Consider the following 25,644-nt stretch of genomic DNA (forward strand, 5'->3'; position numbering starts at 1 on the left):
TTGGTAATTAAATAAATTCATTTCAAGAAGAAAACTAGTAGCTTCATGTCTTAGATCATATGGTGAATGTCATACACTTCTGTGCCTGATTCTTTCAGGAGACAAGTCTCTGTGGGTTTACAAGAGGGAGTCAGGTGGCACTTAAAGGGTTATGTAGAAAGCAAATAATGTCATCAAATATCAAAGATGTAAACCAGGAAAGAAACTACCTTGTCAAACTTAGGCCATATGACTCAAAAGGAGGACCAAGGAGTGAAAGGGAAGGAAAGTTTGTATCTCACCCCCTGAAGAAATTCTGCAGTGTTGGTCGGCGAGAGACCATAAATTGACAGATAATTATTTTTCTCATATTCCCTGATGAAAATCTTACATGAGGGGACAAGTGGGCTATTAATCAATCAGGTTATGTATTTTCTTAATAAACTGCTCATTACTTCCTACAAAGTTAATAGGACCATGATTCATCATGATTCAGAGCCAGCCTGCCTGAAGTTCAATCCTAGCCCTGGGAGGTATAAGATCCTAAGTCCAATGGAACTGTTGTGATGATTACGTAGTCTAATTTCTGTGGAATTGGAGCACTGGATCCTCAGAATCTGTTGTGAACAAAGATCCCAGATAGAGGTAGATGTAGATTAAGGACGGAAATGGCTATAAGGTGCTTTCTGTGCAGACATGTGTTTATTTGTCGATGGTCCTCTCTATGTATATAGATTGCTACTAAGGTCAGCCAACAGTGTGGAAAACTTTCAAATAACCTTTGATTTGAGATAGTCTTAAAAACAACAACAACCCCAAAAACAACTGGTAGAAGCTACTTGTGAGACATTTCAGCTTAAGGGGCAGGGCACTGTGGTAAGGTTATTCTTTGAGCATCTGGGTCCTTTGGAGAAATCTGGAATATAGGTTTATCTCACTCCTTAACAGCATTAGGGACTCAGATATAAGGCATTCATTTCTTTGTTCACAATAGATTTTTAGGATCCAGTACTCCAATTCCACCGAAATTCTTTTCTAAAAACACTCTTGCCCTTCCCAGTGTAGGCTCATCCACACACACACACAAACACACACACACACACACACAGAACTGGGAAAGGCTTTGCAAAACAAGCCACAACGTCTCATAAATGCACACAAGTGTGTATGAAGACTCCAAGATGACTGCAAGGTATGACTCATGAATACTGACTACAGATAAAATCTTTTGTGGCAAAGATACTGAAGTCGGTAGGCCTAGTGGTTTTGGATGGCTCTAGAGGATCTTCTAGCTGGACCAGGCTCTGCCATTTGAGTGTGGCCTTGAAGAGGCACAACACGTGCCCTGAGACTGCTGATTTCTGAACTTCTCACTGGGCTGTGGGTACACATGTCTAGATCAGCAGCAATGCCTGTGGATACAAGAGCAGCTAGAGCAATGGAACAATTACAATGTTACAGACGCTGCCTTGCAGAGCTGTGCTTCTGGAAGTGAGATCTGGGAACCACCTGATCTACAATCACCCGGAAGTTTGGGGGAGCTGCTGAATATACTGATTTCGGGGTGTCACTCTAGCCCTAATAAAGCAGTATATATGATTTAAAAATATTTTAATCCTTGTCCCTGTGCCCTGCCCAGTGATTAATAATAACTTTTTTATAGAAACTATGAAATAAATAGAATATCATGGTTTTAATCCTAAAATTTAATTTGCTGAGTTTTTAGAAGGGACAGGATAGCTCTAGTTTGTTCTTTTTAAAGAGAGAGACATATGGCAAGAAGTAAAGTTATGAGCAGTAATACTAGAACAAAGCAGCCAATTTAGAAAGGTAAATCCTAGTTCAGAATTGGTAAAGTTGGAATATAAAATATGGCTTCCTGACGAAGGCGGTGGGTTTGTGCTAGGAGTCCGCCTAAAACCAACTGACATAGGAAAAAGACAAAAATGAGCATCTCTTATAAAACTTACTGCCACCGTGCTTTATCCCTCAAGGAATTTTTTCTAGAGCTATTGCCTTCGCTGGGGCTGTCTTCATCCTCTGCCTCCAGACTTCGGCTGCAGCTTCTGATGGTCTGAAAGATGCTGTTGACAGTGGACTCCTTCTCTGAATTCTTTAAACCATTATGTCCCACTCGTTGTAAGAAATTATCTTGTCCGCTGTAATCGGCTACAAACTACAGAAAAACATACCAAGAATTTGTTTTTGCAACTTCATGTACTATTTCTAAATAACCAACTTGGGTAGGGAAATAAAGTTGCAGTAGTCATAAATAATGGCATTTGCGCCTATTTTATTGAAAGAAAAAGAAAGAGCCTCCAGGAAAAACATTTTTTCGTTTCAGCACATGAACTATTTAGAATTCGCTCTTGTTTTCACTAAGACAACTTTAGTCCCTCTAGGAATCAACACTCCATTTCAAATTTACGACACAAAAAGCAATATTATTTCAAGGTTCCCTAGGGAGATTAGCCACTTTACAGAAAAAGGGTAAGGTTGTTTTATCCTGGTAGTGAAAATTAAGAAAAAACATAACAAAACTCTATTATTCTATGGAACCAGAGGAAATTCCTGGGGCCCAAGGAAAACACTGTGAAAGGATGACATTTTGCTTTACTTCCCTCATACCCTACAGTAGCACAGAGGCTTCCTGATGGTTTTAAAGCTCTTACGGTGTGTATGCATGATCTGGAAATGCCTGCCATTAGAGGTAAGAGCTCCCGCTGTGCTGCTGGATGTGGCCTTCCTGGCTTCTAAGATATGAGGGAGCCGGTGTGGGTGCAGCTTGGGGGGCTTGCTATAAGCTTTCTCCTCCATTTAGTGCACCTTTATCTTCCTGCATAAGCCAGAGGAATGCAAGCTGGGAGTTGGGGCCCATACCCACCAGGGGCTCTTAAGTCTCCCTGATAGCAGGTGATGTCCTTGGTTCCAGGCGACAGAAGGGGCTGAGTTTTAGGGGTGTATGTGAGTGTGTGTGTGAGGTCAGTAGCGGTGCTGTTGCCAAGTGAGAATGACTCTAGATTTGGGTTTGGAACTGCCAGGTATGGCAAGAGGAGGAGGGTGGAGAGATGGAGTCGCTGGGTGATGGGCCTTAAGGAGGACACTTAATGTAATAAGCACTGGGTGTCATATGCACTAAACTCTACCTCTGAAACGAGAAAAAAAAAATCTTGGTGAAGTTCTCCCCAATTCAGTCCCTTCTTTCATGTCTAAACACCTTTTTTCTGTTTCTCAAAGCCCCTTCTCTCCAATGCCTGACGCCCCGAGTCAAAGTTCACACGGTCCTCTCCCCTCTCAGAGTCAGGAACCAGGAGGTACAGGGCTGGGAGAGCTGAGGCAACTGTGATCAGAGCCTGGAGCTCATCTTTCCATGAGGCCCCAGCTTTTCCAGCACCCTCCCACGAAGGGGGGAAGAAAGGCAGCCCTGACCTCCTGCCATGCTTTAGCCCTCTAATTCCAAAAAGTTAATACTAACTTAAAAAAATTTTTTTTTCATTTATTGTCAGATCGAGAGAGAGTGCACAAGCAGGGGGTGCAGCAGGCAGAGGGAAAAGCAGGCTCCCCACTGAGCAGGAAGCCTGATCCGGGACTCAATCCCAGGACCCTGGGATCATGACCTGAGCCAAAGGCTGAGGCTTGACTGAGTGAACATTAAGCAACTGCCAGGTGTCCCTCACTTGACTCCTTTTATCCTTGGCATCCAGACACTCCCACCTACTGAGAGAAGAAAACCCCAACATCCTTAAAAAAAAAAATCAGGAAACAACACCGACTTCCACTTGTACTTACACACTGTCCCATTCTAACTAAGTTAACAAGATGAAGCCCAAACAGTGCTAGCTGGCATTCTTTTCTCCGGAACCTCCCAGGACCTGTTACCCAACACAATGGTAACGATGATAACCTAGCCTCAACAGGCTCTCCCTTCCAGCGACAATGACTCTTCAGATTTTGAAAGGCCTCACCTCTAGAGTTTCTTCTTGGGAATTGTACCTCGGGCAAAGCTTCATGAGGCCAGAGGCTCCGTCCAGTACTTCACAGAGCTCCTTCAGAAACACCCCACAGAACGGAACCACCTTACAGCCGGGTATGTGCAGGGCCCGCGTGACCACCTTCCTGTACTCGCAGGAAGATTCGTGCTGAGCCATGGCGTCCTTCAGGCTCCTCATGGTCTCCAGGTCAGACTGGTCCATAAACTGCCACATTTTTAAAACTTTCCTTGACCTGTTGCAAGTAAATGATTTTTTTTTTTTTTAGACCAAAGGAGAAATAATACCATTCACAGTGTATAGCCTAAATTCCATACAGATCCATTCTTTTTGCTTGTTTTTCTTATGTTCTAATAATTTACTTAGGACTCATATCTCTACCTACTTTCCCAAATGACGTATTAGTTTTAGAAACTAAAACACAAAATTAAATAGGGCAGATACAAGTAACACGTGTGGAAGGAGTTAATTTTGGAAGGTGGGGGCTGAACCTAGGTTTGCGCTTTTCTGGCAGCTGTAGCCAAGAGGGAATCCTAGTGGGTAATACGGTTTGTACAGATATTCATGGAGGATTGTCTGCACAGAACATGGTTCATCCACTCCTCTTGATCTTTTAAATGCTGTCCTTGGATTAGGCCGGTCCCTCAGTGAAACACAGAAACCCTGTTTTGGCCTCTTTTGTACAATTGCTTTTACTAAATCCAGCTTTGACATTAAGCCACTGGTCCATCCTGAGGGACATTATCTTAAAATACTATTTGCATAACAGGATGTTAAAGGGCACTTTTCCTATGATGAAATTGCTGCTGAGAGCAGTAGGTGACATTGTACCCCACCTCCTAAAGAAAGGGACCAGGTCATCACAAGGGTACCCAGACTGCTCTGCCATCTGTGGTCTATACCCGTCCCTCAGCCTTGTGCAGAGGAACTGGGTCTGAGCAGCTGGGTAGGGGATATCTCCCTGGACAGAGCTGTCAGAGTGTGCTCTATGTGAAGGCAGGAGGATCACCCCCAGGGCAGAGGGCTTCAGGTGAACTCCGTGGAGAGGCTGACCTAAGTCCTGAGTTTGTTGATGCATAGCCCGGGGTGTGATCGGGAAAGTCAAAAGACAGCAGGCTGCTTAGAGCTGCCTGAAGGCTCCAGTGGGCCTGTCTTGCATGTGCAGAGTCTGGGCGGGCAAAGCACTGAGTATTTCCTATGAGTCAGAAAGGGACACCATGAGGCCCAGCTGCAGCTGAGCCGTCTAGAAAGGCCTGCCTGCCAAAGGAGGGTATCCTAGCAGAGTCCATGAGGGCAGGACCTCCAGAGCTTGATCCTGAGGACTAAGGGGGCCCTGCTCCTTGCTGGCTAATGGGGCAGTGGGAGGAGCCTACAGGGCAGCAGGTGGGGGAATGGAGAAGGAGTGACTAGGAAGGAACCCTCAGACCACACCGTATCCTTCTCCAGGGAGCACCTAGGCCAGATTACAAGTGCGCCAGTCAAATGAGACCTTTGCTCCCTTTATCCCAACTCCCTCCCTCTTTCTTCTCCTGCCCACTATTTCTGTAGAGACCCTGAGCTGGAGGGAAAAAAGATAAACCTGTTTCCCATTTTACTGCAGGTGTCTGAGACTGAGCTGTGAAATGTGGGGAAAGGGTGAAGCTTTAAATCAAATGAGAGGTTGAAATTTTGATTTATATCAGACTGGATTTAAAAATCTCTGTATCATCTATAAGACATTCAAAGGACATAGAGAAGTATCATTCGACAAATGCCCAGACACCAATCTCTCAATATTAATAAAACGTTAATATTAAATAATATTAAATAACATAAATATTAAAAAATAAAACATTAATAATGTGGCTCAGGCCCCAGTGGGTTCCTCTATGAGCACACACTCCTCCTGCCCTCACCGAAGGGGACCACAAATGTACTTCAGCATTCTCATGAGCTTACAATTCTTTATGGTTCCCCAATATATGTACATATCACTAAGCAGCTTGAGAACTGTCTGTGTGCTTTTAAACTTTAAAGAAATAGTATCGCACTGTAACACCATTGTGTTACAATGCAAGAAAATCAGGCTTTTCTTGCACAGCTGTATGTTTCTGAGATTTGCTCATGCTTGTGACCACAGGAGAAGGAGACAAGCTTCTGAACAAATCTGTGATGGCAAAAGCTATAAGACCTCCCCAGGTAGAACCCAGAGCTGGGGAAGGAAGAGCTCATCAGGTAAGTCTGAAAAACAGTGAGGTCAGAAAAATAAAATTGTTCCCTGATGTCACCCCACTGAGTCCAGCTACTACTGATATCTTACAATTTGGGGAGAATACTTTTTGGGGGAATGAAATGGAAATATAAATAAAGTGAATTCATGATTCTCATTTTTGGATCACCCTTCTTTCCATGCATAATGGGGTCATCATGGTACATCTGGGGGCAAAGGACAAAGTTCAGCAAGATCAGATCAATGATTTTTTTGTTAGATTGAGAACTGATGCTCTTTTAAAACTTTTATTTCTTTTTATGTTTATAAAGGCCCTAGATGCTCATTGTAACAAATCTGGAAAATACTGAAAATAAGGAAAATCCACCAACAGTGCTACCATCCACAGACAACATCGGATATATTTCCTTCCAGTATTAATTCCATTTGTAGATCTCTGGTCTAAATATTAAAAAAAATATTGTATAAATATCGCAGAGGTCATTAAGTAAAGACAGCCTTGTTCCCAGATATTTTTATGCATTATATATTGCTTGTTTTCCAATTATATTAAACATATTTCATACACATTTTTGGTAGCCACATAATATTCCACTGTAAGGATGCATCATATTATTTCCTTTATTTCCCCACTGATGTTCACTGGGGTTATTTTAAATTGACACTGTGATTGAGTAAATATTGTTCTATGTAAATCTTTTTACTTCTAATTGTTTCCTCCAGCGATCCCCTGTTCCTGGTGTAGTATAGACCCCTCCTACAATCAACCAGGCCTTTGTCTTATGTGACCTGTATAATATGGTAGAAGTGATAGGGTGTGATGTCTGAGGCTAGGTCATAAAAGGCACTGCAGCTTTTGTCTTGTTTTCTTGTTGTTCACTTTGGAGCAAGTCAGTTGCCATGCTGTGAGGATAGTCATGTCCAGAACAGAGGGAGAGAGGTCTCCAGCCAATAGCCAACACAGACTTGCCAAACACAGAGGATAAGCATCATTAAAATAGAATTATTTTATCATAATATGATTATCCTTTTTTTTTAAAGAAAAGTAACACAGGTTCTTTTTAGAAAATTTATCACAAAGAGAATCCAATTGTCCAAATTATCTCCTGTTCTCCCAGTATTCTTACCATTTTTTCCTTCTTTTAAGCCATGCCTGATACATCTGTATGACCATTTTAAGTGCCAGTGACACGACTGTTTGAGTTTATTCTTAGTTAAGAAAGTTCAAAAGGACAAAAAAAAAAAAATTCCAGCTCTGAGAATTTTCCTTTCCTCCCCCTACCCAGAATCCCTTTGCAGGGATCTGGAGAATCAAAGAAAAATCTCAATAATGTTATGAAGCAAGATCTATTTATAGTGAGAACCCCCACTGGGAAGGTGAATCTTGGAACTAACAACAGCAGGTTCATTTTTTGGAGCCTTACTCTGCCAAACACACGTGCAAAACACTTTGTACTATCTCACTAAATCCCTCGTGAGGAAGTAGGTGCTTTTTATTATTATCATCCCCATTTTAAAGATGAAGAAACTAGGGCTCACTGAGGTCAAGAAACTGGCTCAGATCACGCAGCTATATACACCATGGGGGTGCCAGGATTTGACTCATTGTTATTCTGACCCAACAACTTACACCCTTCTGCGCCACACCACATTGCCTCCCACAAGAGTGAGGGGCAGTTACTTTACACCAGGTAACTGAGGCTGAAAGGGAATAAGGCAGAGATTTATTGATAAAATGATAATCTTATTACTAGCTTGTGGGAGAAAGCATATAAGCAGCATATGAGAGGTTAAGGGCAAGGGCTTCCAAATCAAGGCTGCCTGCATTCCCATCCCAGCCACGCTAGGTGGCCTTGGGTGAATGACTTAACTTCTCCTAACTTTAGTTTCTTTTTTTATATGATGTGGGAATAATAATAGCATTGACCAAGAAATTGTTCTGAGAATTAAAAGATTTGATGCTTAGGAAATGCACAGTCCAGTGTTTGATCCATGGTAAGTATTCAATTAAAATAACAGCTAACATCACTGAATCCTTGTTATCAGTGCCAGCCATTCCCGGTCGTGGCTGGGAGCCTAGAGTGCCGAGGCAGTTCATCAGGAAGAGCTGGGAAGAGGCTGTTCACAGTGGGGTTTACAGGGCACAGAGGGCAAGTGGGGGTCACCAATGGGGTTGATGTTAGTTGTGCAGCCAGGTAATTTTACCTGGTGTGGCCAACAGCATTGGCCCAGAGCAGACATAGCTAATTAGGATCGTGACTGGCCACAGGGGCTGAATTCTGCTGCTGCATTTGAGGGACAAGGTTTGTGGTGTTAGCCGAGAATAACATATTTCCCCCAAACAATCACTACCAATTGCCTGGTTTGGGTAAATGTGGTTTCCAGGGCAATTAATTACAGTGTCACTCGGGTGCTATCCAGATAACTGTGTTCCCCACTTCCATACCTGAGGCCAGCCAAGAACTCCATGACAGCATTGTAGTTGCCCATGTTCCAGCAGCATTTGGCCACATGCACCAAATAGGAGAAGACTTCTCGCTTCTCCTCCATGGAGCCTGCCGTGAGGATCAGCCACGTCACCCAAGAGCTCACCTGGAAAATGCAAAGAGGGGCATCTACTGAACCCATGTCCTGCAAGCTCAATGAATGTTTTTTTCACAGGAAAACTTTTTTTTTTTTTTAAGATTTTATTTATTTGAGAGAGACAGAGACAGAGAGAGAGACAGAGAGAGAGCACAAGCAGGGGGATGAGTAGAGGGAGAAACAGACTCCCCACTGAGTAAGGACTTGACTGAGCCGCCCAGGTGCCCCATGTTTTTTTTTTTTTTTTAAATCAGTTAAGTATTAGGAAATGCAGGCCCCAGCTCAGGTTTCTGAGGTGAAGCTCTAGGCTCCATCAATGCTTTGTTATGGGATTCTGGGAAAATCCATATTTGTCATCTTCCAACTTTAAAATAAGGAGGCAGAAAGGCAATTCACAAAGCTCCCTCTTGATCTATAAAATTTGATGAGACTATAAGAAAATAAGGCCTAAGGATAATATTTATTTATTTCTTTAAAAAAAGATTTTATTTATTTATTTGACACAGAGAGAGAGAGAGAGGGAGTACAAGCAGAGGGAGTTGCAGGGAGAGGGAGAAGCAGGCTCCCACAGAGCAGGATGCGGGGCTCAATCCCAGGACCCTGGGATCATGACCTGAGCCAAAGGCAGATACTTACCCCTAATATTGATTTATATACATTTAAATATAGTTGACTATATTTAGTTATAAATATATATATATTTAATTAATTAATATAATTTAATTATATTGATGGATAGCAAGATTAAACGCAGTCAATACACTCAATCCATCAGTTAAAGGGTATTTATCCAGTAGTAAAATGCAGAATATCAAATTAAAAAAATGCAAAAATATACATATTTAAACTGTCTCTCACAAATGCATTATCAATTATGCCCCTCACCTGACTAATATTAGAAGAACAGACACTTATACAGCACTTACTACGTGCCAGGCATTACTCCAAGTACTTTACATATGTTAACTCACTTCTCACAACAATTCTAAGAGTCAGGGGTTATTATTATTCTCATTTTATAGATGAATAAACTGAAGGACAGAGCACCTAAGAGATTTTCACCCAGAGCAGTAAAGCCTAAATTTGAAATTCAGTGTTTGACCCAGAGGAGTCACAATTAACCGCTCCCTAAATGCCTAATGTGCGTACATGAGCTGTGGGAGGAAGGTTATTGTAATGTGATTAGCTTCTTCTACTATACTGACTAGAGTATACTATTTAATAATAACCTGCTGCCAAGTCCCCCTTTGATGATATGCAGTCCCCCCCCCCCCATATTTTGCCTAATCTCTAAGGTTATTTTGCTGCTATTTATACTTTGGTGCTTGGACTCTAGTGGTCATTTAAGTCACCTGTTCCATCCTGGCTGATGTCTGGGTTGATAAACCCAGTTGTTAACAAACCAAAGCCTTGGTCTTGACCCCACATTGCCCAGGAGTTGCACCAGTTCAGCAACAGTGCTGATACCTGGGGTCAGCTCGTTTCCCTGGCCTGAGGGAGAGTGAGGCCTGAACACGGAGTTCATGGTCACCCATGGCACCTGCAGAAAAAACAAGTTTAAGGTCTATGGTATACTGCACCTCCTGCCCGTCTCCCTCGATGGAATGACAGGAATGGAAGGCATTGAGAGCTGGCAGCAACCACAGAGGGCAGATTAAGAATTTTCCAGATTAAGAATCTATGGTTCAGAGGAGTAGTGATTTTCTGAGGTCCCAATTCTTGTTGATGTCAAAATGAGTACCTCCCGTGGGGTGCTCTTTTATCTGATAAGGAGTGACAGTTTCTTTTAAACTTTGTGCTGATTAGGTTTTTCTAAGCACTCCATTAAGAGCAGCACCTCTGAACATAGAGTTGGAATAAAAGGAGAAGATGCCAAGAAGAGTCCCGAAATACAATGAAAGCAATGAAAAAAGCAGAACCCCTTTCCTTGCCCTATGCAGAAACAACAGGGAAACAGGGGCAACAGTGACCTTCAGTGACAAGACAGGGTCACACTGGTACTAGCCAGTAGTGCAGACGGAGGATGTGATGAACCACCTGCCACCCTGAGCCCAGCCCCAGCCTAGGGGAGCACGCACCCCTGCTCTCTACTTGCAACTTCAGGAGAACAGATCTGGAATCAGACTCCTAGGACCAGCCCCGGTGCAGATCATCCGACAAGGAATTCAGAGCCTCTTGGGAAGAAGATAACCTAAGATAACCATTTGTTCTGATCCCAGGGCTGTTTTGAGCATCCTGGCACCTTCTGGGAATTCCCAGAGCCGACGACGCTCCTGCAGCGATGAGCAATCCTTTGCTCACTGTCTGCATGCCTTGTCCCCTCATCACCTGGTTACCCAGCTGAAAGTCACCTTGTGAAACCCTGGCTCTCTAGAGCAAGAAACTGTTGGGTCAGTAAAGACTGAGTGTCATTGGTGCTCTGGTGTGGTTCTTCCTTCTGTGTGATTTGCTTTTGATGAGCCCTAGCCTACTGTGGGAAGCCATGAGCAAACACTTAGAATCATGAAATTACTGACTCCTTGAGCTAGAAATTCAAACCCATCTCCTTGTGAATAAAAATGAATTCCCTAAAAGTTAAAATGGTTCCCCGACAGCCAATGCCTTAATTCTTGAGACCTCTGGCTATATTCTTTGTATGGCTTTAGTTCCTTCTTTAAAATTGAAATCCACAGCAAATCAGCAGCTCTGGAAAGTCACAGCTCTTTCAGGCTATTCTGGTACAACGTGGTGACTTACTAGTCTAGTGTCCTGATAGGAATAATTCATCTTCTCTTGGAGAGCCTGCTTTATGAGCAGGCGCAGACCGCCACGTGGTTTGTGCCTCAGTCCTGATCATGCATCCAGATTTATTTCCTATCAGTCAAATCATTTTCCATATACTTTCCCACAATGCTAGGAAAAAAATAGCGATACGATATTTCACATGGAAACCTAATTTAAACCAGCCGTTCCATCTCTGCGTGTGAGTCCTCAGGGACTGGTAGCTGGGATTATGTAAGCGCTGTTATCATAAACACACACACACACACACACACATACACACACCCATCTGCTTACAGACATCAGGGATAATGCTTATTGTGGCCTAATGTATTGTGGCCTTCATGATTTCATGGGCATTAAGTGATCAGAATTTCATCACTAATTATGAAAAATAAATGTCACCAAAAAACCCCACGAGGATTTGGCAACGCTTGAAAAATGTGGTCCCAAAGCATAAACGGTGGTCATACTTACTAAGTGGAAAACAGGATGGGTTGCCAATCCAGAAAGAACTTCAGGACACTGAATTCACACAGAAAAACACAAAAATCACATACATAGAAAGTACTATGACTCAAGCATAGCGAACACGTTGAATGATTATTTTGCCTTATCTGAATGCTCAGCACAGAATAAAGACAGAATGTGGCCCCCAGCCCAGTCCCGTCAGAGTTCCTCCAGAGGCTCTGTGCTCCCCCCGAGGCCCGACCCCCAGTTCACACCTACAAGTCCTCCACAAATGCTCCTCTCCTGATGCTCCTCCCTTCTCCCTTGCCTGTATCAGACGCTGAGGCCTAGCCACACTGAACAGCCTGCTCTCCTCACATCAAACACCTAGTTGGCATCACACAAGCTCAGTTTGGAAGGAATGTTCTTGCTCCGTTCCTAATCATCTTTCCCTGGCCCACCACGTCCTGCCCGTGACCTTGGTAAAGCCAAATCCTCACGTTGGCCACCAGGTCGCTGTCCGTTCTCCAACCCCACCTCGCCTCCCCCATACTCTGCTTTTAGGGAGATGACCAAGGTCTTGTCTCATTTCAGGGGGCTTCTACAGGAAGATTTCCCCCACCCATGACCTTGATTTAGCTAACTTCTACTTATCCTTTAGGCAAAACTGCCCTCAGACTCTGCCATCAGGATCCCTGCCCTGGGCCCTATGCTTTAGAAGGCCCACGTTGGGGTGGAGGAAAGTGTCTGCCCAGTGGTTGTGCACCCACTTCCAGATCACTCATCCTTGTAGACCCAGGACCCCCAAATCCCCCATCTGAACAGTTCAAGCCCACTTCTGGGCCTGCAAGAGTCTTTCATCTGCACCAGTCTTCCTGTGGGTAGATCCTGACACCAGGCCTGAAGGTTGGCTGAGGGGCAGGGGGTGTGGTGTATAGATGCAGTCCGAACTTGGGGTCTGAGGTGTCCATACACAGGTATATACAAGCCAGCATGGAAAGAGCAGATGGACAGGTCACAGGCTAGGGTTAGAGGCAGGGCTGCCTTTAGGAATCTGATGAAAAACATCACTTTCTTGAGGAGGCCTGCTCTGTGATGCTCCTGGTTCCCTGACACCAGACCCCCTGCACAATCAGCACCATGTTCCTCCAGAGTGCTCCCCAGCAGCAGTGCCTACGGCAAGTGCTCCATGAGACCCGGTGGAGGAGACACCGTGAGCTCCTCTAGCAAGGCTGTTCGGATGGCTCACCGAGCACCTCACATCAGCTTCTCCCTGTTTCTCCCTGACTTAATGTTGGACCTTGAGACTGAGCTCCCGTCCACACTGGGAGTCTCCCTGCTGCAAGGACTTGCATCTGCTTTATTTTTATGCTATTTGTGTGCCTGACTCTTTCACATGGGTCTGTTATGTCTCTGCCGCTAGATCTTACGTCCTAAAGGACAGAGACCATCTTTCCCACATCTTCACTGTGGGGGTGCTCGGTGCCTCTGACCAACTGGCAGGCCACCCAGAGTCCCAGGAGGCCACTGGCAGAGAGGATTCTCAGCCTCCAATCGGTCAGGGATTATATTTGGGAAAAGGCCTGAACACTTCCTACTGCTGTTCCCAGGTCCAGAAAAAAGAGATGCATGTCTTCATGCCAAAAAGCTTTTTTTTTTTTTTTAATATGCTGAGCAATTTCCACAGAAAGATGATCCTTTAGAGTGGGTATCTGGTCACCCTAACTGTAAGGGCTGGATTTGAATAGTAGGATCCACAGAAGACAATGAAAACCTGGACAAAGCCACCCGAAAGTAGCCTATGTGCAGTGCCTGGTGACACCTGCCCTCCGCAGAGCTTTCCTAAGACAACCCCTGAACTGTGGGTGTGCAGGCAAGTACACCCATCGCCACACACACACACACACACACACACCTGCCCAGGCAGCACTCTTCAACATGTGCAACACCGGCCTCAGCACTTCTGGTGGTAGCAGCAGTCTGTTCCAGTGCAGATTCCAAGGTCTCACCCAGACTCTCTGAGCAGGGCCCAGGAATCTGCATTTTTAGATAACTCCCCACAGATTCTTATGCACATTTAGGTTGAGAATTGTCCCAGGGGTTCGCGTTCCTCTCTGTACTCCTGGTGCAGTCTTGAGTCACCGCTGAGGCATCCGTTCCGTACTACCAATCCACTACTATGGATCGCCATCTCTGTAACCTACCTGAATGGGGGCTGTCCCCGTGACCCACGTGAAAGCAGGGAGGAGCAGCCAGAGGGAGCAGAGAGCACCGTGGAGACCATGGCACCAGGCCAAGTGGACCCCGTTCACCTCCGTCTGCGGCTTCCTTGTGCTGGTCCTGAGGCAGGCCACCCAGCTATCAGCCTCAATCTCCTCTTCAGTAAAATGGGAGTGATAGCATGACCTCCTAAGAGGATGATGATGATGAGACTGGAGACCGTATGTAAAAATGGAAGCCAGATGCTCATTGTGTAGTTACGACCTCGGTAACTGTTTACTGCTGGGACGGCTCCTGCTGTGGGAGTGCTGTTCCCTGAGTTGTGGAGGAGCTGAATTCCAGGAAGCAGAACACAGGAATCCTGGAGAAAGGAAGCTCTATGTTCTTCTTCTAACCACAAGGAAGGAAGAAACCCAAAGCTGGACCAGGAAGAATCCATGATTGCACTGAAAGGGCTTGTGCCCTGTGTACAAGCCTTTCCTAGAAGAAGAGTAACACATATTTCCTCTGCTCTGCAGCCTTCCCTGACTCCTTGTGAGGAATCAAATAGCTCTTTTTTCCTATACAGCCCAGTCCCATCCATAGACATATATGTTGGCATACTTCATATATGTGTATGTGGGTATATTTCTAGTACTTTGTCCAAGACCAATCTCCCCAGTGGTGAGCTCCTTAAAGCAGAGGCCATGACTTATCCACGCTGGGGGCTCAGTGTTGAGGATGCAGAAGCCAGCAAGTTACATGTGCCCAGATATCCTTCTGGATATGAAGTGGCTCCAGGAGAGTCTCTTGAACTCCATGTCCTGCTTGGCATGTTTCCACCGGTAGCTCTCGGTTTAAGAGGGACACAGAGGGGGAAAGAGAGGCCCCTAAAGGTGGCTTCTGGAGAAGCCCTAAATACATCTTGGATTATACCCCCTCCCCTTCCCCTCACATTGTATCACAACTGTCTACAGAATGAATCTAAACCTTCTTTTTTTGGTCTTCAAGCCGGGCACCATCTGATCTAAATTTCCATCTTCAGCATTAATTCCCACTGTTGCCCACCACTCACCTGTCTGATGTTTCAACCCTACTATGTTTTGTACCATTACCTATCCTCTGTTTGTTCCTATCTCTACACTATCGTCCTGTGTCCTTGGGGTGTGAATACATAGGGCATTTTGTTTGTTTGCTTTGGCTGTCCAATGTCTCTTAGTTGAAATCAGCTTTCTCCATCTTGATCTATATAAAATTCATGGAGCTGCTCCTCCTCTGACTTCAGGCCTGGTCTCAGTGATTTGTTCAAAGATGGGTACATGACTAAGCCAGGCCAACCAGAGCCCTACTTGATGGAGTTATTCCCTGAAACTATCAGGAAAAGAGACACAATCTTTTTGTTGGAATTGTAAACTGTAAAGACATGAGTCAGATGCCTTTGCCACAGTATCAGGAGAGCCTACCTGAGCATGAAGATAATACAAAAGAAAGATGAAGATAAGGGGGTGCCTGGGTGGTTCAGTTGGTTGAGTGCCTGACTCTTGGCTTCAGCTCGGGGTCCTGTGATGGAGCCCCAGGACAGGCTCTGTACTCAGTGTGGAGTCTCTTGTCCCCCTCCCTCCGCCTCTACCCTATCCCCCACCCAGTGCGTATCTGTATGTGGACACTCTCTCAAATAAATAAATAAAATCTTTAAAAAAACCTGATGACGATAGATTCCTGAGGACCTTACATTCCTAGATCCAGCCATACTTGAAGCCCCATGAAGAGTCCATATACATAAACCCCCAAATGCCCTTATTTTGTTTAAGCAGGTTTTGAGTTGCTGCTAACTTGCAACTGGGGCAGGGGGAAGATTTGACAAATAAATCTGATGACGCTCCTTCTTTCAACAAATATTTATTGAGTATATTGAGTATCTACTATGTCCCGTGTGCCATGCTGGACACCAATAAACATGACAGACATGGCATCTGCTCTTGGGAAGGCTGGGTCTTGTGGGGGAAAATAGCATAAGTAAGTAATTAAAGAGTAGTATAGTGGATACTATGATTGGGAGATATAAGGCTAACTTAACCCATTTCTCTGCTACCATCTTTGGAAGTCCAGTCTTTTTACCATTCTTTGGTCCTCGCTGCTCTCCCCAAGTATTTTATTCATATCTCTGTAATGGTGCTAATTCTTCCTATAAACAGTTACTCTATGCCTGTGCGTTTTTGCCAGGAACTATGTTAGGCATGGGGGCCAGAGGGGTTGGAGCAAGTATAGGAAAAGTAAGATAGCATGTTCTGTCTTGCAATTAAGTCTGTTGTATATATATCCACTTACCTAAACTGTCAGCTCCTAGTGCTCTGGCCATCCTTCTATTGTTTGCAGAATGTCTTCCCCACGGTTTGCAAAAAATGCTTATTCTCAGATTCATCAACTAAAGATACCCTATATACTCAGAATTCTAGATTTCTTAGAATTGTTTACCTTTTTTAAAAAAATGTTTTTTCTTTATTTTGATTCCATTTAACTGACAGTTCATGCCGGTAAATTGCATGTAAATATTCTCAATGTGAATATGGAAGTTTTGACAAGTGCTCAATTCCACACGACATGCTTAATTTAAACTACCTTTCTGTACAAAGAATAAATTCATTAAAAATTTTGAAAATGTTTTGCTCTTCCACTCTCTGTGATACCACATTCCTTTTTTAAAATTGAGGTATAATTGACAGATAACATATTAGTTTCAAACATGATTCAATACTTGTCTATAATGGAAAATGATAGCTACAATAAGTCTAGACATAGTTACACAATTTTTTTCTTGTGATGAGGACTGTTATGATCTACTCTCTCCGTAACTTTCAAATATGCAATACAGTATTACTAGCTGTAATCACCATGCTGTACATCACATCCCCTTGACTTGATTATTTTGTAATTGGAGGTTTTTACCTTTGGACCCTCTTCACCTATTTTCCCCACCCAATAACCTGCACCTCTGGCAAACCACCAATTTGTTCTCTGCATATATGAGCTTGGTTTGTGGCACCTGTTGTTTTAATTCTACATCTAAGTGAGATCACAGGTATTTGTCTTTCCCTGTCTGACTTAGTTTCCTTAGCTCCATTCCGTTGGGTCCATCTCTGTTGTCGCAAATGGAAAGATTTCATTCTTTTTTATGGCTATTTACTGTTTTATTTATTTATTTTTTAAGAAAAGATTATGTGTTGGGGCGCCTGGGTGGCTCAGTGGGTTAAGCCGCTGCCTTCGGCTCAGGTCATGATCTCAGGGTCCTGGGATCGAGTCCCGCATCGGGCTCTCTGCTCAGCAGGGAGCCTGCTTCCCTCTCTCTCTCTCTCTCTCTCTGCCTGCCTCTCTGTCTACTTGTGATCTCTCTCTGTCAAATCAATAAATAAAATCTTTAAAAAAAAAAAAGAAAGAAAAGATTATGTGTTATATTTTTTGACAGAGAGAGACACAGTGAGAGAGGGAACACAAGCAGGGCTAGAGGGAGAGGAAGAAGCAGGCTTCCCGCTCAGCAGGGAGCCTGATACTTGGCTCCATCCCAGGTCCCTGGGATCATGACCTGAGTAGAAGGCAGGAGCTTAACGACTGAGCCACCCAGGTGCCCCTGGCTACTTACTGTTATAAAAGCAACGAGAGGAAACATTTGACTTCAATATGCAGATGCCATTTCTAGTTAAACAGACTGCAGAGAACTGCCACGAGTCATGCAGGCTGCGTTATCCTCTGCCTTCTTACCTTACTCAACTACTCCACTGAACAGGTCATCCATCCTGAAACCAATTATTACACAGTATTCAAGAGTGAGCCTCATTTCATCCGTATTCTCTCCTTTTGTAAAAGTATCTATTGACAGTCCTAGAATAGGATCTTTGTTATTTCATTCCATTTTAATAATGGGATTGAAACCCATGGCCAAGAGTTTGCATAAAAAGTCTTGATATAAATGAGCAGTTAGCTCCAAACTATCCTGATCCTACCGCAGGGCCACTTACGAACCGATTTCTTCTCCTCTTTGCATGATTTAATAATATTTAATTTTTACATTATTTTTATATATTTATAATAATTTAATAATTTAATAATAATACTTAAAATTCTTAAAATCACTGCTGCTTCCATGTAATGGGCATGTGCTTGTGAGAGGGATGCTGCTTATCCTTTTTAATCCTCTCAGCCTTACATGCTGGTACGAATACTGTTCTCATTCTACAAATGAGGACGCTGAAGTTCTGAGTGGCTGAGCTAGCTTGTCCAAGGTTACACAGCCTAGTAAACTAGGAACCAGCCATATCAAAACCCTGTGACTTGAAGCTACCATGCTTTACTACTCTCCATGTTCTCTTACGAGCATTAGACCGAAGAGTGAATTCATTATAGCTTTTTAAACTATATTATAGTTTAAATAGCTACCCTGATCTAGTGAGTAAAGAAATGCCTTAGCAAAACTATCATGAGCTCAGCTCAAAGAAGGAACATCCCCTTTAGAAACAGAATGCTGGCATTCCAAAAGGTCATAGAGAAGGTGTTGCAAGCATGTGCCAATTGTCTACGCATGTTCCTGTTCTGTCACCTGTCTAAAATTCCAAGTTTTTATGACATGCAGAATAGGACAGGGTCTCATGAATTAAAGAGTCTGGAAGGGAGAAGGCCCATGAGATTCCATCCTTCAGCTCACTCATGGAAACAACTAGGTGTCCCAGAGTCAAGAGAGTTGGGAGATGCCCTCAAGAAACCTGCTTCCCAAATTGCAGCCACCACTGGGGTGGCCCAGGTGCTTCCCCTGGTCCCAGCAGCCTCTCCATGATAGCTGAGAGGCAGGACCTTCAGCAAATATATCCTCATGAAGCAAATCTTTATGGAGGACTCTTCTACCCCCAAGGAGCTCACACGCCACTGGGCACCGCTCTGGCCACTGGGGCATGCAGTGAGTAAGGCACACTCCGTCCCTGCCCTCCCAGGAGATGGTGGCATCCTCACCACCTGGCACGATCCACTCCTTCACATCCCAGCTGTGATTGGGCTCCCACTGGAGCTCTCCTTTACCTCTCCTCACGGGATCTCAACCGAGCCGTTGAGAGGCACTGAGAGGCCTGACCGTGTCATAGGCTGTCCTTTCCCTTTTGTCCTTTTCTGACATCAGTGAAGGAATAATGCTATTAAATGTGCTTATACCGTCTACTTAAATAGACTGCTTAAAGTGCTTAACGTGCATTAATTTAATGCTACAACAAATCAGCGAGTTATATATCATCGTCACCCCATTTTATAGATGAAATGGAAGCACAGGGAGGCATAGTCACTTGCACAGGTCACACAGCTACTAAGTTGTGGAGGTGGGATCCCAACCCAGGCAACCCAGCCCCAGAGCCTGTGCTCATAATATTGTCCTCTGCGGGCACAAGTCAGCTCTTGGATGCTGGTGTTTCTTGGGGCTCTGTCCTTGGCTCTTCTTGGATCTCTTCTTAGGCTATATCCTCTCCCTTGATGAGTTCCTTCATTGACCAGCTTTTACCCACCCCCCAGCTGCCATCTCTGAATATCTATCTATTGTCTTGTATAGCCAAGAATTAACTGGGCATTTCTAGCTGGAGGGCCCAAAGGCTCTATAAACCCACCGTGACCCAATCCTTAACTCCTCCAACACCTTCCATCCCCACATCCCACTGACTGCCAAGTAGCCCAGATGTCATCTCCTCCAGGAAGCCTTTCTTGAACCCTCGCATAGTTAATCCATCCTCTGCCCTAAGCTAACTTTATCACTGCACTGTGACCACTTTCCCTGGCTCCTGCCCCTGGAGTATGGGCTTCTTGAAAGCAGGTATTGATTGCTTTACTCATTTACTTCCCAGCACAGGGTCCAGTTCGAGTGGCAGGTGCTTAATGATCTCTTGTTCTGAGTCGTGCACAAGGCATAGCAGCTGCAGCAGTGGACGCCCTGTTGGTGCTGTCGTTCTCAGAAGAGTGTCCAAGCACCTGAACGCAAGGGTATCTGGGGGCTGCAGTCAGGGAAGGGAGGCTAACAGCCCCACCCCGTCAGCTTGCTCTTCACCCAAGAAGCTCAAGAGGCCAGTGCTGGGGAAGGATACCCAGGGAGCCATGACATAGAAGGCCTATGGGTAATTTGGCCCATGACTGGAAGATTCCATTTTCCTTGAGATAAGTGGGCATCAGAGAATAAGGGTAGTGGTGGCCTTTTCATCTGTTCTGGAATTGGCTGGGCCCATTCTCAGGTACCCCAGGTGATGGACAGGGAGTGGTCTCCCCAGTTACTTAAGTCCCCTGGATGGGGAAGTCACTGTCCATAGGCTATCCTGCTTGGGGAAATCAGGAGAGTGAAGCCTGTCTTTCAGGGCCACTGAGCAAGTCTAGAGGTTCTAAGACATGCTATGAATCCCTCTGGCCCCAGGCAGGTAGACACTTGTCACAGGAAAGTAAACATGAGCCCAGCAAGTCACTCTTTCACTCATAGCGCCCAACAACATGGGTACTGACTGCAGTGAGGATGGTGAGCCCAGAACAGTGGACGAATAATGAAGCCTACACTAATGATCAAGCAGGAAGGAGAGAATGGAAGGGAATAAAATGGTTTGCATGTGTTGGTGTATGTTCTCCTGAAGATAAATCTATGTGAAGAAAGAAAGGATGTTGGCATCCCACCAAGATCAATTACATCCTGGCCAAGCTGGACACTGGTGCACATAATAGATCGTTAGGGAGGTAATTCAATCTGCTGTCTGTGCAGTATGGGTGAGGAGGGGTGAGCTTCTGTGAACAAAACTTGTTAGGGAATAAATTTGATGAAAACCAGAATTCTGTCTCTTCGACTTCCCTGTTCTGAGAGAGGGCGGGGGAGCAACAAGAGAGGACAGGATGGGGAGTCGGAGAAATGCAGGATCGTTTCTTAGCCCTGATTTTTACTAGTTATATGACCTTGAGCACGTTTTCTACCTTCCTTGAGACTCAACTGCTCATCCATACAATGGGAATAATAAATGCCCCATATCATAAGGGATGTGGTGACAAACAAAATAGACAATGTATGTCAAGGGGTCTAGTGCTTAGAGCAGAGCACATACTCCATAAATGTCAATATTAACAATTAAAAAAATAATAAGCAATTTCTTTTTCAAGATATAGTCTTTGTGGAAACAGTGTTGGCCTTTTTATTACAGTGCTGGCTTCCCTTCTCTGTTTAGCAGAGAGGAACTTCCTGAGGATTCAACCCTCAGAAAGAAGGAGACTTCAGATCTTTTAAAGAGGACAGAAAGAGGAGGGAAGAAAAAAGGTGGAAATGAGGCAAGAGAAAAAATTTCAGAAAAAAACACATCAAAAGAGCATCTAAGGAACATTGTGGGGGGAGTGGAAAACAAGTGATGGGGAAAGGGGATGGGGCTGTGTGAGGAAGTGAGGATGCATGGGTATGGCTTGGTTCCAGTGGAAGTGCTTGGAAAAATAATAGTGAATCACAAATAGGTCCTAGAAGGGGGCCCTGAGAAGCTCGGGCCCCCTGTCCAGGAAACATCGGGTATACAAGACACTTAGTTCAGATTGGGCTTAAACAACAGCGTGAGACGTCGGCCATGTCAGTATCTTTCTTACTTGGTGAAGAGGAGGTCATCTTTTCTACTCCCCACCCACCCCATTCTGAATAAAACTCAACAGAGCGGTATGTGAAAGACAAAAATTCTAGGATGTTCAGCACGGGATAAAATTATTCAATGTGCCTCACCAAGTACATCATCTATAAAAATAATGAATGTCCTGCTTCGATATCGTGTAACTGGCTGAAAGGTAATGGCCTGGTAGAGCAAAGCAAAGAACTTGAGAGTGACAGCTGAGAGCAGGGAAATTCAGCTCAGGAAGGCGGACAACTGCCAGGACAAGGCCTGGCTCCTGTGTTCCCAAGCTGCACTGGACACTTCGTTTGTCTTGTTTGTTGACTGACATGCTTATTCCTGTGCCTGTCCCTTTGCAGCTTTAGATTTTGAAATCCTGGCTGCCGGACAGTTGATCTGCCAATTTTAAATTATTCCCACGTGTTCTGGATACAGTAGGTGCTTAATAAATATTCTAGCAGCAGTAGTTATCCCTTTCTGCTCTGAAGACCCAGCTAGAGATAGGTCAATAATGATTGGGGGTAATGTTTCCTAAACTGTTCCAGGGACATGTTCTACCAGATGTTAAAGTCTTTTGTGGAGAAAGTCTCTGGGACTATATCAGTTTGGGAAATGTTAGGATAAATTAAGATCTCTTCACTGCCAAGGATTTCTTGGAGCTTTAAATACACTAATGCACATAATGAATCTCTAAAAAGGAACTAATATTTGGAGTTTCCCTATTCTTTTGACCACACAATTTTTCTTTTTTCCCCAAAGGAACACTTACATTTAGAAAGACCCTGGAATAGTGGCACTGAGTCCCTCCAAACTCCTTTAGCCTGAAGTGAACAGAACCACAGGCTCATCCCCACTGGCAGTCCTGGAGACCACTCCTTGCATCTGTCCAACCTGAGAACACATTCTTTCATCTCTAAAACTGCGTGGTGTGATGGACCTTGCGAGGTAGAAATAGTCAGAAATGGCAGCATCGGATTTTCTAACTGGAGTCATAAATTCGGAATCAATATATCCTTGGAGGAATTCTAAAGCCAAGGCACAGGAAGATTTTTTCGTATAATCCGAAATGAGATTAAGGCACACGGGCAACTCTGATTTCATAGCCAAGGCTGTGATGAGGAAAGAGCTGAGCAGACATGTGGTTTTAGACATGTGAAATTACATAACATGGCAGCTAATAAATTAAAAGACCTTAGAGGTTATTTAGCCCATATCCCTTATTTTTTAGATGAAGAACCCCAAGAAGCGGAGGGGTTAGGTGACTTGTCCAAGGTCACCCAACCAGTCCGTGGCAGTGCCAGGGCTAGATCCCAGGTCTCCTGACCTCAGAACATCCTAGAGTCGTGACCCTCTGGGTTCCCTTATCTCCGCGAAGAGGATCTGATGGACGACCACCCCTCCCTGCTGCCTTCTGTCCAACCCTCCCTCCTTCCGTCCTACCCTCCCTCCATCTGTGGGGCCTCAGAGGCAGCCTCACTTGAGTGAAGAAGCTGGTGGTGAGGAAAAGCAAGCTGGCAGCTGCAGGAATTGCTAAAGACGCTGACTCAGGGGGCCTGAGAGATGCAGCGGGTCCTCGTCAGGCAAAACTCAAGGAACAAAAGGGCCAAGAGTCAGGGTAATGAAACAAGAGTGGCTAGCACAGGGCCTGCCACAGCCCAGCCCTCAGTAGCAGTCACATGTCTGAAGAATTTCAGACACACTGTGGCCTGAACTCTTTGCCTTCAAGCCGCACTCTGGCTGTGCCCTGCACACCAGCTCCAGAAGGGGAAGGGCCTAGGGGGAGTGGAGATCTGGGACAGAAGGAAAACGGGAGCAAGAACACATAAAAGTTGATGTGGTCGCTATTTGTCTTTACTGTGGATGGCAAGAGAGGTCAAAGGAAAAGCCAAGAAGCCTCCTCTGTTTCCTGGAGGAGAGGGGTACCGGCAGGAAGAGACTGCAGAAAAACCCTGGCAGGATCTGTTTTGGGAAAGGAGGAAGGCAGCTGCTCCTGATGGGTTGGGGACCTTGAGTCACAGCTTAAGGGCACAAAACCTAGGACAGGAGCTGCAGAAACTCAAAACACTGGATGTGGGGAAGTTGACATGAGCTTCAGACCAGCAGAAGAGGGGATTTATTTTGGAGGTGGCGGCCATGAGGCTGGCAGGACTTGGGATTTTGCTGAGCTGGCTGAAGTTAGAGCCTGGTCCTTGTCATCAGGAGAGTCAATGAAAGAAGTGTGGGGGTGTTGACAGCTTTTAAGGATGTGTTGACAGTCTGTATAAAAGTGAATGACCTGTTTGGGGTCTGGTAATTTAAGGGTTACTTGGCCTATGGCAAGGTGACGGGTGGGGGGGTGCAATACCAGTCTTGCTTTTCCTGTAGAGAGGGGCTGAACCTTCACTCCAGAAGGGTAAAATCATTCAGCTTCTGGTTCAAGAAATGTCTTTAGAGAAATATTTACTTGGAAAGCGCCTAGGGTGTTGATGACAGAAACTAAAAAGTAAAACAAAAAAAGTGGCACATGTCATACCAAAAACCCAAAGCAAAGCAAACCAAAACAAGATCATGTTTTGGGGATACTGACTGGACAAATACTCTTTACTAGATGCAGTGGGGTCAGCCTGAGCCTGTGTTAGAGGTCGGATGTGCTGTTTTCAAGTCTTGGCTGTAATATTTACTGATCAGGTGGTACCGGGCCAATTACTTAGTCTCTCTTCTTCTGTACCTTCAGTTTGAAACAGGCCTACCAGCAACACCTACCTTACAGAATTGCAGGATTAAAGGAGATACAGGAGATAAGTGCTTTGTACATTTATAAGCCCAATGAAAAGGCTAGCCAAGTTTACTAAAGTTAATGAGCACATATCCAATGATTTGGTTTTATGAGGTTACCTACATTTAATGTGGTATTTCTTTGAAAGTAGAAATTACAGGGCGCCTGGGTGGTTCAGTGGGTTTGGCCTCTGCCTTTGGCTCAAGTCATGATCCCAGCATCCTGGGATCGAGTCCCACATCGGGCTCTCTGCTCAGGGGGGAGCCTGCTTCCCCTACCCCCTCTCTGTCTGTCTCTCTGCCTACTTGTGATCTCTCTCTCTGTCAAATAATAAATAAAATCTTTAAAAAAAAGATAGTAGAAATTATAACTTTAAAAAAAAAATTATTTATTTGACAGAGATCACAAGTAGGCAGAGAGGCAGGCAGAGAGAAGGAGGGGGAAGCAGGCTCCCTGCTGAGCAGAGAGCCCCACGCAGGGCTCAATCCCAGGACCCTGAGATCATGACCTGAGCCGAAGGTAAAAGCTTTAACCCACTGAGCCACCCAAGTGCCCCTAGAAATTACAACTTTTAAAAATGTCTTATGTTTCCCTGGCTGTTCCACTCTCCACCCCTCCCTGGTCTCTGCTCCATGGTAGAACTAGGGAGCATCATGTCTTAGACTCATGCTCAGAATATGCCTACAACACACCCAGCCTCACTTTTTAAATTCTGTGTTTTTATATCTTTCCTGAGATTCTGCAGGCAGAGAAGAAATTAACTGAAGAAGATGATTTTTATGTCCACAGATAAATTGACAGATGCTATTAAGAGAGTAAAAGCATATTTTGCTATGAATTGATGAGAAGTCAGTGTATAATATAAAACCAAGACTATCTGAAAATGAGGTATTTTCACATAAGGGTGACTAAAAGATTTCTTTAATTTTCTCCTAATTGTCTAAGTGCTAGAAAATATAGTCAGAACCTTGAATAGTTTATTCAAATATTTTTCTGAAACAAAAAATTTGGTATGCATAAACTTTTAAAAACTCTAAATGAATAGACATCTGTTAAATACATTAATACCTATAGTGTATAAAC

General features: G+C 44.4%; 1 protein-coding gene across 4 annotated transcripts in view; it reads right to left on the minus strand.

Annotated features, from left to right (window-relative positions):
- PLCE1 (phospholipase C epsilon 1) overlaps nt 1-25,644 on the minus strand; it is a 311,110-nt gene that overhangs the window by 75,039 nt on the left and 210,427 nt on the right. For all 4 annotated transcript variants that reach the window (XM_032836099.1, XM_032836091.1, XM_032836082.1 and 1 more), the window contains 3 exons: nt 8,624-8,769; nt 3,945-4,203; nt 1,950-2,155 (listed from right to left, as the gene is read on the minus strand). In XM_032836099.1, the coding sequence (XP_032691990.1) occupies nt 1,950-2,155; nt 3,945-4,203; nt 8,624-8,769 (611 nt within the window). The remainder of the gene's footprint in view (nt 1-1,949; nt 2,156-3,944; nt 4,204-8,623; nt 8,770-25,644) is intronic.

The sequence above is a fragment of the Lontra canadensis genome, unplaced genomic scaffold, assembly GCF_010015895.1.
Source record: "Lontra canadensis isolate GAN:19392208 unplaced genomic scaffold, GSC_riverotter_1.0 scaffold3, whole genome shotgun sequence".
In the NCBI taxonomy this organism is placed as follows: Eukaryota; Metazoa; Chordata; class Mammalia; order Carnivora; family Mustelidae; genus Lontra; species Lontra canadensis.